At 43.2% G+C, this 14705-nt stretch overlaps 1 protein-coding gene across 1 annotated transcript in view; it reads left to right on the top strand.

Annotated features, from left to right (window-relative positions):
- Positions 1-14705, top strand: part of LOC147883043 (Transducin/WD40 repeat-like superfamily protein) — a 108190-nt gene that overhangs the window by 86206 nt on the left and 7279 nt on the right. The window contains exons 11-13 of the mRNA XM_087399717.1: positions 8146-8230; positions 8446-8512; positions 8607-8717. Coding sequence (XP_087255843.1) covers positions 8146-8230; positions 8446-8512; positions 8607-8717 — 263 coding nt within the window. The remainder of the gene's footprint in view (positions 1-8145; positions 8231-8445; positions 8513-8606; positions 8718-14705) is intronic.

Raw genomic sequence — 14705 nt, 5'->3', positions numbered from 1 at the left:
ACATCTCCCCAAGCACCTTTCTCTACCTCCAAAGTGTGTGATCGGGTGCGGATGAGTGCAATACTTCTTCTTGCATTTGCAGGTATGGGTATAGTTATGTACTTTTGTGCATTATCTTCCTCCTTGGAGTAGGTGTCCCAATAGATGGGATTGATATGTGTACAATAGTACTCATACTTAGCCCTTTTCTCAATAGAGGGTGAGAGAGAGAGAGAGAGAGAGAAAGAAAGAAAGAAAGAAAGTGTATTATTGTCCACTAGAGGCCAAAATGGGCCCATGGGACATCAAGAACTCTGCATACAAGATAGCACAAAATCAACGTGCCCCAAAGAAGAGGCATCGTCGAATATCATCTAAGTGCTACGCAATATAATGCAAGTGAAAGTACATAATGTCAAATCTGAGCCTAAATACAGAGTAAACTAGATGCAAGGAAACCGCCCCCGGGTGCAAAATGGGGGGGATGAGCACAATATGCCAATGCAAAGATACAAGTCCAGGTGTCACGGAGTCTGAGAACCAAAATAATACTGGAAATCCTGTCCATCGACTCTGCCTCCTGCTATGAGAGTACAAATCTGGGCAAAAGTGAGGTGAGCGGCTGGTGGGGCGAGATCTCCATGAGTGAGTCTCCTCCGAAATGCTGCCATCATCCTGGATCGTCTGGAGATGAAGCGGCGAGTACGTCCCCTATGTAACAAGATCCTGCGGCGTCTACAAACCATCTCATATGTACATCCACATGGTGGAGGCATGTGTCCTGTGTGGGCTCTGCCGTCCTCGTGCTCCTCCTGGTCTCTGTCCTCTGGTATGGCGTGTGCCTAAGCTCTATGAGGCTGGGCTCTATCACGCTCCGGTCTGTGCTCTCTGAGGTAGTCTCGCCGAAGCATAGTGGCCTCCCTGACATAAAGGGCTAGGCAATGCTGATCCTCGTAGTCCATCACTCGTGAGAGAGGTCCAAAGCCATCCGTGAAGAGACAGTGGAATCTACCTCTGATCTCATAATATAGCGGGCATCTGCAAATGAAGTGCTCCTCTGACTCCACCTCTCCCATGGTGCAACAAGGGCAGATCCTGGTCTCTCGGCCTGGTCGCCGTCCATCCTCCATGCGTCGCATCCTACCAGCCTCTATCTCGAGCTGATGCGAAGAGACTCTAAGCTGGCCGAGGGCAATCCTCAGTGAGTGGGACATGTGGGTACCTGTATAGCCTGGTGGGATGACAAATCCATCCTCTGAGATCCGAAGGAAGTGGTCACGATATGTGACCATCTTCACCGGAAGCTGCGTGGGATAAATCCAAGTGCGATACGTATGAAGCTGCAGCAAGTCTGCTCTCGTGACCTGGCTAAGCTCGTGGCGAGTCAACTCGAGATGAGGGGCATCTATGCTGTATCGGAACGGAGGCAGTCTATCCATGTCTAGTCCAAGGGATGTGAGCCATCTAGTGAGTCTGAAGTACCAGCAGTATCGGGTCCCTGATCGTGCCAACTCCATAGAAGATGCAAGTGCTAACCATGGCAACCGAGCTCTGCCTGCTGCTGAGTCTCCAAACTCCCTGACCCTGTGCAGATACATGACCGACTGAAACGCTGCATCCAATGCAAGGGGAGTAGCTCCAAACTCTGCTAGCATGATCTCGTGCGGAACTGTAGCCTTGGCCCTAATGAGCCGAGAGAACATGATGATCTGTAACCTCTCTACTCGTCTCCAATCTGCAGCGCCGAGGTCTCCTGCCCAGAAAGGAGCTGCATACATCGCAGCTGGTCTCACCAATGTATCAAAAAGCAAGGATTTCGTATCGGGATGCTGAAAGTGGGACTGAAAACACTGACGCTCAAGATGAGCCAACGAAGCATATCCTTTACTAATCCTATCTCGTGCTGCATATGTCATGATGACGACCGGTCCCCTGAAAACTGCCCCCAAATAAGTGTACTCTCTAACAAGCTCAATGGGCTGTCCGTCATAAGTGAAGTAAAACTCATCCGTGCTGTAAATACGATCAGAGGTGTTGAAAACCATAACCTTGGTCTTGCCAAGGTTTACGGTCAACCCCCTGTCCTGGCAAAACCTGTGGAGTGCCTCAATATGTGCCTGGAGGCCCTGAGCAGTAGAGGAAATGAGAACCACATCGTCCGCATACAGGAGGATAGGAATGGAGGATCCTGAGAGAGTAGAGCCCACACCACCTGTCATCTGTACAAACATCTCCTGAGAGAGAGAGAGAGAGAGAGAGAGAGAGAGAGTATGCATATGTGTGCGTGTACGTGTTTGTGTGCGTGTGTGTGTGATCATGCTCCTCTTTGGTTGAGGCTTTCCTTACTTGAATTTCCCACTGACAGATTGCCTTGCCGAAGGCTTTTGCTGATTAATAATAGTTATCTAGAGCATGCTGACTTTAAAGCCTTGGTCTCTGATGCTATTCAGCCTCTCTCTCGTCAGATACACATTGGTTTGGATTATGCCTGGCAAGCTTTTGTTGCTCGGATGCAAGCAATTATTCGAGATTATGGCAAATCCTATATGCAAGCCACAAGGGAGACTGTAGCACATGCCCAATTTACATGTCAGAGTTTGACTGAGCTTACTCATCTTCGCCCTTTGTCTTCAAAGTAAAGCATGCTCTTATGTCAGGCTCAATTCTCTCTTCAATCTAATGATCGCAGAAAGCTTGCTAAATGGGAAACTCGATCCAGACAACGGGCATTTTTGGATAAAGGCTGCTCTTCCAAGCAATTTTTTAAGAGTTTACACTACAAAAGACAGGCTGCCAATATCTGTCGGATCTGGATGCCTGATGGTTCTTGGTCAACATCTCGTTCAGAGCTTGCTGATTTATGTGTGCAGCACTTCTCCACTCATTTTGGGCATCTGGATACTCTTTCTCCTTGGGTCGTGTCTGTACGTCAGCTTCTTTTGCAGCATATTCATTTTTGTTTGATGCTCAGGTTTTGGAACTTGAACATCCCTTCACTGAAAGGAAATTGTCTGATGCACTGAGATCGTGTGGCAGATGGAAATCTCCAGGATGGGATGGTCTCACTGTTGAATTTTTTCTTGCATTATGGAATCTTCTTAAATTCACCTCGTTGCAAATGGTAAATACAGCATGGCAAAATCAGCAGATGCCTTTGTCATGGAAAAAGGGTCTTCTCAAGCTGATTCCAAAAAAGCAGCTCTGTGATTCACTGGGTGATTGGAGGCCAATCACGCTCATGCCAGTCATTTACAAGATCATTGCCAAAATGGTGGTTGATCGGATTAAAGGTTATTTGCATGATGGGTTGCATCCCTCCCAATATGGCTTTGTTCCACGTTGCCATATCACAGATAACATTGCCAATGCTTATATTGTTATTGAATATGCCAAATACACACAGCAGGATGTTCTACTCTTGCAGGTAGATATCGCAAAAGCCTTTGACACAGTTCAATGGGATTTCATCTCGCAAACTATGCGAGCTTTGGGGTTTGGACAAAAAATGCAGCAGGTTATTTACTGGCTTTACAGAGATAGCAATGCGGCTTGCATTATCTATGGGGATATCTCTGATGAGTGGACTCTTTGTTGTTCGGTCTGCCAGGGATGCCCTCTCAATGCTTTACTGTATGCCATTGCTACTCATCCTATGCTGCAATATATTGATCATCTTGTGGCTACAGGAATTGGATGCTAATCGCAGCATGGTTGTTCAAGCTTATGCTGATGATTCTTTCTTTACCCCGAAGAATACGCCCCATGATCTTGGTGCCTTGATGCAGGCCCTCTCTATTTATGGTTTGGCAGCTGGTCTTCATGTTAATTTTCATAAGTCTAAGCTGCTCCCTTTGCATTCCAAAGACTGGCATAGTCTATTATGGCCCGGGGATATCATTCCACGCACTCAGTTTGTTCGTCATCTTGGTTACCCTTTGGGGTGGGAACTCACTCGCCGACAACAAACTGATTGGGTTTTGGCTAAGCTTTGGAAAAAGCTTGAGTATTGGAAACTGGCAACTAGCCTTTGCACATTCGTCTTCGAATAGTGCAGTCCATCCTCGTGGCATATATTCAATTTTACTTGCCATTGATCATGTTCACTAAGGCAGATCTTACATCTTTCATGTCTGTCTTTATGGAACTCTTCTCGCGATCCAAACATGGCAGAAAAAGTCTCAGGCTGCTTTCGATGCATCACATTTGTTCTCCCAAGATGCATGGTGGATTGAACATCACGGATATTCATGTGCATATTCTTGCCCACAGGGGGAAAATGTTGCTGCAATTTCTGCAAGGTGATCAGCCTTGGGCTCTTATGATTAGGACTTTGTCACTCATATCACTTTTTCTGCGTTGAGTCATTGGCAACTCGATCACAGGGATTTCTTTTTTGGCTGCATTGATGGCACTTTGCCTGGATGCCCTTTTGTCTCCCGCTTGCTTCTTGACTGGAAGCATGTTCTTTCTCATCTGGAATGGAATGGACGGCAATCTTTGCTTGGGAATTCTTTGAGAGCTGAGAGCATTCACTGGTCGAAAGTCTTTCAGCCTCCCTTGCTTTACAAGAACCTTGACGTTCCTACTTTGTCTCGTTTAAAGGCATCACCTCGGTTGCTGATGTTATAGATGATGCTGGTACTGTGCTCTCCTTTTCTCTAGCAACCACTACATATGGATTGGGCTCTCATTATCGTCCTTTGTGGCGACAAATTACTTCTATGCTTTCGCCCTTTGTTCTGATTCCTCCTTTGGAACTCCAAGAACGACTAGAAGATTGGACGTTGACTTCTCCAGGGTCCTCTTCTCGTCCTTTGAGGCTATCTCAGATTACTGTAATTGCATTGTATAAAATCCTTTTGCCTCAACCTTGGGTTTCAGAGAGAGGTGATTCTGTTTGGCAAATGCATCGCCCAGCCAAGTGGTGGAGGAAAAGATTACAGCAACTTTGGGCCTATAAAGTACCGCTTCGGCAACAGGTTTTCTTTTGGCGAGTTCTTTTGGGAGTGTTTCCATCTAGACAGGTATTAGCTCATCGACACATTGCTTCTGCACTTTGCCATAGATGTTCTGCTTCTTTGGAGACTGTGCCTCACTTGTTTTGGCATTGTCCGTGCTCTCGTGAGTTTTTTGATCTGCTTCGACAGCACCTGCGAGCAAGATTCCCATATGTTCCATTTGGGAAGTTCCTCTGGCTATTTGGGTTTCATCCATCCAGACCGGAGTTTCATCTTTTCTTCGTTTGGGTTCGCTACTGGGCACTATGGACTTTATGGACATATAGGAATTGTAAAGTCTTTGGTGATCCTACTTTCTCTCTGTTTGGCTTTTTTAGGCGTTCTCTGCAGCAATCTTTCTTTGATTGCTTGCAGACCCGCTGCATAGATCATGATGTCTTTTTGGCATATACTGAAATTTTCAGTTGATGTAATTGTAGCACCTTTTTTTGAGGTTGCTACTCATATAATATAATCAATCAAAGATTTCACCCCAAAAAAAAAAAAAGTGAGTGTGTGTGTGTGTGTGTAGGAGACCCAGTCTGAGGAGCTTCCCCCTTCCCTTCGTGTGCACAGACTGGCTGGCCAGCCCCCTTGGTGGGGGTTTCTAGCTTCCCTATGCCTCCATTTGGAGCCTCTACTGGTTCACATAGTCTTCCAAGTCCTTAGAAGCTGCAGTTGCCTATTGTGCGCCATTCCCTGCCCCTTTCTCGAGCTAAGTCCAATTTTGGACTTTTGCTATTTCATCTTCCCTCTGCTCTCTTGCTGTTACTGGACTTCGCTTGCTTTTGCCACTACCCATAGGGTGTATGAGTTGTGGGTTTTGGGGTTTGTTTACTTCATTTTGTACGCCCTTTTCTGCTGGTTGTTTGTCCCTTCTATGCCTTAGCTTCCTGCTATAATGACATATACATACCCCTCTTGTATGACTTGGTTTCCAGCCTGCTCACCTGATTATCACAGTCTGTACAAACAGAATTTCGCCTTCTGTTTGTGTCTCTCTAGTATTGCTTTCTCTGCTCCCTTCTTCTGTCTATATAATTGCCTGTTTTCTAAGGTATTTGCCTTTCTTCCAATTCGCCTTTTCAGGCTGTCTATAAGACCCCCTTTCATTTCTGCTATTTTGATCGCTGGTGTTCAAAATAAGGCTTCGGGTTCAGTTGGTAAGACATATTGCAGGGACAAGATGTCACAAATAAGAATTAAAAGCTAGTGGTGGGCTCAGATGATCTTGTTCATGCTTCATATGAAACCCACCCTGTTTTTGATGTTGTGCATGAGGGATTTGAAGACACCAGAAGATCCTGTCCCATCTGTGGGTATTTTGATTGAGGGAGATGAAAACGTTGACCCAGTTCGGATGTATGCAAATAATGTTGTCATCATTTTCTTTCCATGCTTAGGATGTTGGCAAGTGGTTGATGAGGATGGTTACCAAGGGCTTTTTTGCGGTGATTTAGACATAGGAAAACTATAAGCACATGCTCTTGGAATACTTTCCATTGTATTATGGTCAACAAATGGCGCACATGTTGCCTTGGTCTCCCACAAGAGACTATTCCTCGTTGATCAGACATCGATGCCTGTTTGTGTTGAAGTCATGGACTTTCCCCATGTTTGGAATCAGTGTTGCCTAAAATTGTAGCCTCTTTGGTAAAGTGGTGTGTCCCCCTCGGCACAATGGAAATTCAAATCACTTTTGCATTCTGTGGGACACGGATAAATTGCTACCGTAGAATCAGACTTTGTTATTGTTAATAATGTGGCCAAGGGTAGTGCTTTCTACAAGCTTAAATGGGGCTTATTTGATGGTGTTTGTTTTGGATGCTGCAAATTTTGCAACAAGGCTTCCCAATGCCCTTTGGTTTTGCATAAGATGCCTCATGAGGCACAACTTGCAGCCATGCAGGATGGATTGGCTGCTGGCTTGCAGGTGAACTTTCAAAATTCTAAACTTCGTCCTTTGCATGCTAAAGTCTGGCACCATTCTTTGTGGCTTGGAAAAATTGTTTTGCCCAGTCAGGTTGTTCATCATCTTGGTTATCCCATGGGTTAGTTGCTGCCAACAAACGGATTGGGTGGATGGTCACTCGCTGCCAATGAACGGATTGGGTGCTCGCAAAGCTTATTTGATCTTTGCTTCACTAGGGCTCCTTACCTAGGACTTTGGACTCTATGGAAAGATAGAAATCAACTTTTTCCAAGTTTCTCTTCTTCTAGATGTCACTATGGCAATCATTTTACGATTGTATGTGTGCTCGTGAGATAGATTCTTCTGCTTGTCTTGCAATGACATTTTCTGATGCTGTGATTGCATGTTCCCTATCTGGGGACTGCTTTTTGTAATAATAAAGTTACATGGATTTGACCCCCCAAAAAAAGTGTATGTGTGTGTGTGTGCATGCCCGTGCACATGCCATGCGTCTATGTGTACTTTGTGCATGTGTGAGTGATGGCTTGAGTGAGTGAAGATTAGGCAGTGGGGCAGTAGGGTGAAAGTATGGCAGTGCAATAAGGGGTGTGTGGCAACTGGAGTGCACAGCTGACATTATGGCAGTCGTACTGCTGTACGAAGTACGAACTCAGGACAGACGTGAAGGACTGGCACAAGGCACTGCCATGAGCATCGCTCTTGGGGATTCTTTCAATACCTAAGTAAGGTCTTTTCATCGAAAAAAGCAAAATCTCTCTTGTGAAGATAGAAATGGAAATTCAAGCGAAATTGTCATGTATGTGACTTGTATTATTGGACTTTTGACATGTAAGCATGTATTGCATCCATTGGCACCTAACAGTAAACACAACCTATGACTGTAATGTTAGGAAAGCTTGGAAAAGAAATTTAAAAAACAACAATAGGCACATGCCAACTAATTCAAAGGAGAATTTCTGCTTTGGAATGGTCCTGAAGCTCAGGATTCTCATTAACATCGTGAACATCAACCCTGTTCATTCTCAAAATGACTTGTAAGGCTACGAAAAAACTGCTCATAATCTTGAGGAAGAGGGAATTTTAGGAATTAAACTGCATCTAGCAGGGTGTGCTTTGCCTATAGCCTTCATGATTAAAATTGAGAAGCCAGCTGTTACACAGTCTACCATTACATAGGATACTATTTATTTTACAGTTCTAGATTGTCGCAAGTTTATCTTTTGCCCAAAAGTGTAGGTTGGAACGATCAACAATGGACACAAATCAACGCATTGCTTTTGATATTGAACCATTTGGACGCCACCTTGGAACTGGGGGCCAGGTAAGCCTTTGGGCCTCTGTTTCTATGCTAATTTCTGTCTAAAAGCTTTCAGAGTCTCTTCTAACTGCCCATTATTTATATTTGCAATTGGCATGGCTAATTATTTCTACATTTGGGCCAGTTGTATTTTCAAAGAGCCAAAGTTGGCAGCTGAGAGACAAGTATGTCAGCCTTGTAGGAAAGCTGTTATGATCATTTTCTAAAACTCTTGATAGGATGGCTATGTTCGAGTATTCGATCTTCAAACTGGACAATACCTGACAAGTTTCCAGGCAGCTCAGGGTGATATATGTTGCAATTTTACTAGATGATTATCTATTACTTCAGTAGCTTGACAAATCTCGCTAAATGTTGGGGGATATATATGATGTTGCAGATACTGTTAATTGCTTTGGCTTTCACCCCTCTCTACCATTGGCAATCTCAACCTCTGGGCAGCGCAGATTCGATATACATGATGAAGAAATTGAAGACGAACAATTAAATGGTAATATTTATCATGCTTTGATGTCTTTTGATTGGCTTGCTGTTTTTATCAGTTAGGTTTTTTCGCAAAAAAAAGAGCTATGTGGCTGAATAAAATTAAATTTTTTATCATCCAATAATACATGCCATCATTTTGGGATTACATTCCAAATGATTTATTCTTGGCGTATCATTTGTTGCCCTTATGCTTTCCTTGTTGCCATCATTTTGGGATTATAAAGACCTATGAATGTGTCTAAGGATGATGTGAATTACCAATCCAAAAAGGCAAAGTCATTGCAATCCAACAGTGCTACCATGTTGCTAATTTTCTAATCTTGAACTAAACACTCCACATCTGATTTATGTGCTCTCGTTGTCTCTTTGGTCTCTGAGCTCCAAGGTACATTTCTATTTTTTTCCATTCTATTAATAAACTCCACAGTGACACAGACAACAGGGAAAGTACAACTTCCCAATGGAGGGTACAATGGACAAACCACAAGGATATGCCCCTAGCTGGCCGCTCTATGGGGATTACCTTGTACAAAGGGCTGAACAAATAGCCATTCCAGTTCTTTATATTATACCAACAACTTTGGAATGAAGGAAAGGGCCTAGCTCCCATGTATTGATAAAACCTCCCTCCTGCACCTAGCGTGATCTGAATCTCCTTGGAGTCTATCCCATCTACGTCTGAGAGTACGAATGATATCTAGCCAAATGCTGGCTAGTGTCTCAGAGGCTGATGTGGTCTGCTGCTCTTTGGTCTGCCTGCACGTAGCTGTCCATATGTACTAGGCAACGATGCTCCCAATCAGCTCCTATTTGACAGTGTCTAGGTGGCAGAGTATGGATGAAAGTCAACTCCTGAAATGCAGAGTATGGATGAAAGTCAACTCCTGCCCTACGAAAGTCAACTCCTATGAAAGTATGGAATGCAGAGTATGGATGAAAGTCAACTCCTGCCCTACGAATCTGAAGGACGAATTCCCCTGAATGTCATCCTACCCACAAGCAAGTCCTCTATCTATAATTCAGGCCACCGCTCCCCATGTCACCATGAATCCCAGCAAAGACCATCCTCAAAGCTCCTATGAAATGCAGAGTATGGATGAAAGTCAACTCCTGCCCTACGAATCTGAAGGACGAATTCCCCTGAATGTCATCCTACCCACAAGCAAGTCCTCTATCTATAATTCAGGCCACCGCTCCCCATGTCACCATGAATCCTAGCAAAGACCATCCTCAAAGCTCTCCTCCAAACCTCTTGTGCAAATGGGGAATCCCAAATGCAATGCCTTTGAGTTCTTCTCTACGAAACCATATTCGTAAGCATGCAACAGGAAACGACCAAACCCAAGGCAGGTGCCCATTGCAAGGGTTATGCTCCTTGGCCTACTATCCCAGAGCCTATCCCCAAAATCCTAAGAAATGTTTTTGAGAGTCCCTAGCTATGCCAATGCACTGTTGCACATGGCATGCGATCAATTCTCCCATCTAGATGCTCCTGCCCAATCTCGTTGAATAGCTGAAAAAGGGAATATCCAGAGCATTTTGATGAAAGGGGTCCCCAAAACCACTCTTGGATCCCACTAAAGCCTCTGCAAGGGTCTGCTCTTCCATACCCAAAACCTCCAAGCATTGTGGGTGGATCTTGTTTAATGTACCACCTCTTCTGATATTGAGATGCTATCGTGACTCTCTGCTGTACATTCTCCAAAGTCCTCCATGTTGACCTCCATTTCTCATAAAATATCCTAGTCATGAACGATCGTGTGCAACAGGTGGCTCCTCAATTGCCCTCCAGTCCATAGAGACTGCACTCTTAGTCTCCTCTAACGTGGTCTGAGATCCTCCCTGAACTCTCTGTCTTTGAACAAGAGAAATGATTATTTAGTTAATTAATAGTCATTAGAACCTTATTATTGTTAGGCGCCAATTTGATGGTGCGTTATATGTTTGTATTTATGATCGATCAAGCGGTGTAAATAGTACCGCAAAACTATGTAACATTGGCCAATGATGAGTAATAAAGATGTGCACACGTGTCTAGGTCCTAGGGGTAATAGGAAAGGGAAGGGTGCATTAGAGTGCATTGAATGGTAGGTGCATGGGTCATAAGATAAGGATAGGTGTAAATGGGAAGATGGAACTTAAGTGATCTCAAGGGACATTAACACACGGTGGGGAGAAAGTACGAGGTGACGGACCGACGCTTGAAACTAAAAAAAAGACGACGCGCGGAGGAACGAAGCAATATTCCGGGAGTATAGAACATCGAAATTGAGCGACGAAACCTTCACTCGGCACGTATTTGCTGCGAACAGAGTATCATGCATATTCCGAAGGTACTTACTTTTTCGGGCTGCAAACCAACTTCTCATTCCCTCCAAACCCTGAATTCTTGAGGGTCTGAGAGAAGGGATCTGTTTGGAAAATTTTGCTCTTGAACGGTGAACGGGGTGTCCTAACGGGTTGAGTCCCCCTTGTGTGAATGTATCCTTAAAATCATTAAACCGTGAGGAAAAGAGACTCCCCCGTTCTCCCAAACGGAAAGTCGGATCGGAACAAGATTTTAAGGGAGTGATCCACCCACCAAGTACCCCCTATAACGGTATCTAGAGCTCCAATCCACTCAAAATAAGTAGCCCAAACGAAGTGTACCAGTTTACATCAAAAATACAAGAAGAAAAGTGTAAAAGAGAGGGAAGAAGAGGTCATTTGAAGAGGTTTTTGGACACAAGTGAAGCGGGAGTCGGGTAAGTATCACCAACTCTACAACACTTGACTTTTGCTGTAAAATAAACCCTTTTTCTTTAAATTAGAGTAAGTCATTTTCTCTCTTATATTACTAAAAGGAAAGAATGGAAGGGGAAGGGAGATATAACAATGAACTTATTGCTTTTCCTCCATTACCCGAAGGAGAGAGAGAAAGAACACCTTCACCCCCTCGTGAAGAGGATGGATTAGGTGAGAGTTACACTCATCTTGAGTATGATAACCCACAATTAGATTTACAGCAGTCTCTCCTTCAAGAACCTCTTGATAGGAAGTTCTCCTTTCGTAATAAAAGAAGAAATGAGACCAGCCAAGAACAAGGTGATGAGTTTACGCCTTCAACTCGAAACCCAGCACATATGGATTATAATCCAAGTGCAAGAGGAAGAGAGGAGACTCTTGTTGATAAGCTGATTTTCCAGCTCAGCAATATGATTGAACAGTCCATTATGACAAGATTAGGGACTAAGAGAACTTTAAACTTTGGGGATGAAGAGTTGAGTACCTCTTCTAAGAGATCCAATTTCCAACCGCGAGAGAGAATCGAGTTCCCCAAATATGATGGAGCAAGGGAGGCTGACAAAATCCTCAATTGGATTAGCCATTTTAAGCTATACTTTGCCCATCAAGACAAGACCGAGCAAGAGAAGCTTGCTCTTGCCACATTGCATCTACAAAAGGATGCTCTACTTATTCATGAATGGGCTAAGTTTGTGGAGCAATTGAAAGCCACTTTCATGCCACCGAGGCATGAAGAGAACCTAACCTTTCGTTGGGAAAGGTTTAGGCAGTTCGATAATGATAGTAATGCAGATTTTACAGCCAGGCTTTGGAAACTCTCTCTAGAGTTACCCAAAAAGAGTGAGGAAGATAGAAGAAAGAAGTATTTAGCAGCCTTAAGCCCAAAAGTAAGATACAAGGTTGAAATGTATAACCCGACCATGTTAAGGACCTCACTAAGCTAGCTGAAATAGTCGAGAGAAAATTGAATCCTCGTAAACCCTTCAATAAGGAGGATGGGTCAACATCTAAGACCAACAACATACCCACTTTTAGGAAACCATACCGGTTTAAGAATAATAAAGGGAAGGGTAAAGCTCTTGTAAGGAATGTGAACAGCCAATCACGTCCCTGGTGGGTGCCATTTCCTTCTATGACGGACGAAGAGAAGAAGAAGTTGATTAAGGAAGGAAAATGTTTCGGGTGTAAGAAACATAAGCTAGGGCACGTATGGCATAAGTGTCCCGTTCTCTTGGCTAAAATTGCCAAGACGAATTCAATAAAAGGGAAAGCCAAGGCATAAGCAGGAGGGTGAGGCTTCTACCTTGTCACCCTCGAAATCTACCGTGACTATTGAGCCAATAGTGAATGTTGTCCATTTAGCCAATACCTTTGGGCCTCATGAACTTTTTAAGGTTTATGAATTCGTGAATGGGCAGAGGATAGTGGTTCTCCTAGATGATGGATGTATTTATGACTTAGTGAGTGAAAGATTGGTAAAATTACTCCATCTTAAACTTGAACCTATAAAAAACATATCACTCTCAAGAGCTTTTAGGGGACATAATGAAGAAGACACATCCATAGTATGGAATATCCCTTTTCGTATACAAAAATATAGAGATCGAAGGGATTTTTTAGTAGCTCCTTTACAAGACATTGACATGATTCTAGGTAAACCATGGCGGTATGATTTTAACCCTACTATTCATCCTCATACTCATCATTGTTGCTTTGTACATAAAGATGAAAACATAAGGATCATGGGGGATTGAGACGTGTATACAATTCCATTGATTACTCCTACCCAAGCGAAAAGATTGGTAAAAAGAGGGGTAGATTGTAATCTTGTGTATATATAGGATTCACGAGATCTTCATATCTCAAAAGAAGATCAGGAGAGAAATGAGTTCCTTAGAGCTTATGAGGATCGATTTTCAAGAGATGACTCATTCGAATTGCCTATGGAGAGAGAAGATGATGACTTAGAGCCAAGAGCTTCTCCTCCATGTAGAGTCCCATACAGGATGAACAGAATAGAAATAGAGGAGGTGGAAAAATAAATTGAAGTTCTATTGCAAAAAGGCATGATTCGACCCAGCAGTTCTCCATTTAAAGCACCTGTATTATTGGTCAAGAAGAAGGATGGATCATAGCGTTGTATAGATTACCGTGCTTTGATAAACTTATGATTAAGAACCGGTATCCGATTCCAAGAGTGGATGATTTATTGGATAAAGAACTTCAACTTTTGTTCAACAATGTGACGTATGTCAGCGCATTAAATCTGACACAAGTAAGGCTTCTGGTCTTTTGCAGCCTTTGCCTATTCCCTCTGAAAGGTGGGAACACATTACAATGGATTTTGTGTCAGGTTTCCCTAAGGTTGGTCAGTTTGAGCAGAGTTTCATTGTTATATAGATAGGTTGAGTAAACAGGCTCATTTTGTTTCCTGTAAAAAAGAGTTGTCTGCTCTTGAAACAGCGAGGTTACTCATTAGGGAAATCTTTAGGTTACATGGGTTACCAAAATCTATTGTATCCGATAATGATGGTTGTTTCATTAGCAACTTTTGGACAGCCCTATTAGAGAATCTTGGAACCAAACTGAAATTTACTACAAGGAGATGGACAAAGTGAGAATGCCAATCAAACTATAATTACTTTACTTCGAGCTTATGTCCATGACCAACCTAGAAGGTGGCCAGAGTTCTTACCCATGTTAGAGTTTGCTTATAATAACACTGTACATACTTCCACCAAGAAAGCCCCATTTTAAATTATGTATGGGCAATGTTTACCCACTCCAATAACACACTTGGGGGAGCGAATTTTTGCTGCTGACCAGTTTACTGAGGATATGCCACACGTTATTGAGCAGGTAAAAGAACATATTAAGAAGGCCCAGGTTCAACAATCCAAGGCAGCCAATAAAAAAAGAAAAGAAGTTTATTACAAGGAGGATGATTGGGTTTTACTGAAGATTGATAAAAGAAGAATCAAGTCGAGAGGAAGTACAAAACGTGTCAAGTTAGCACCGAAGTTTTATGGTCCATTTCAGATTTCAGCAGCTTTATATCCAGAAGAAGGATCCAGAGCATATGAGCTGAAATTACTAGCCCACTAGCGTATGAAGAATAACTTTCATGTGAGCAATTTGAAGAGATACCATGAGATGAATAAATGTGACTTCTTTATGTAGGAGATCATTTACTTAGGACACAAGATTT

The sequence above is a fragment of the Dipteris shenzhenensis genome, chromosome 28, assembly GCF_047967505.1.
Source record: "Dipteris shenzhenensis isolate YYH24624 ecotype China chromosome 28, Dip_SZ_1.0, whole genome shotgun sequence".
NCBI classification, from domain to species: Eukaryota; Viridiplantae; Streptophyta; class Polypodiopsida; order Gleicheniales; family Dipteridaceae; genus Dipteris; species Dipteris shenzhenensis.
Note: the sequence above shows the minus strand (reverse complement) of the source record. Positions and strands in the feature narration are given on the sequence as shown.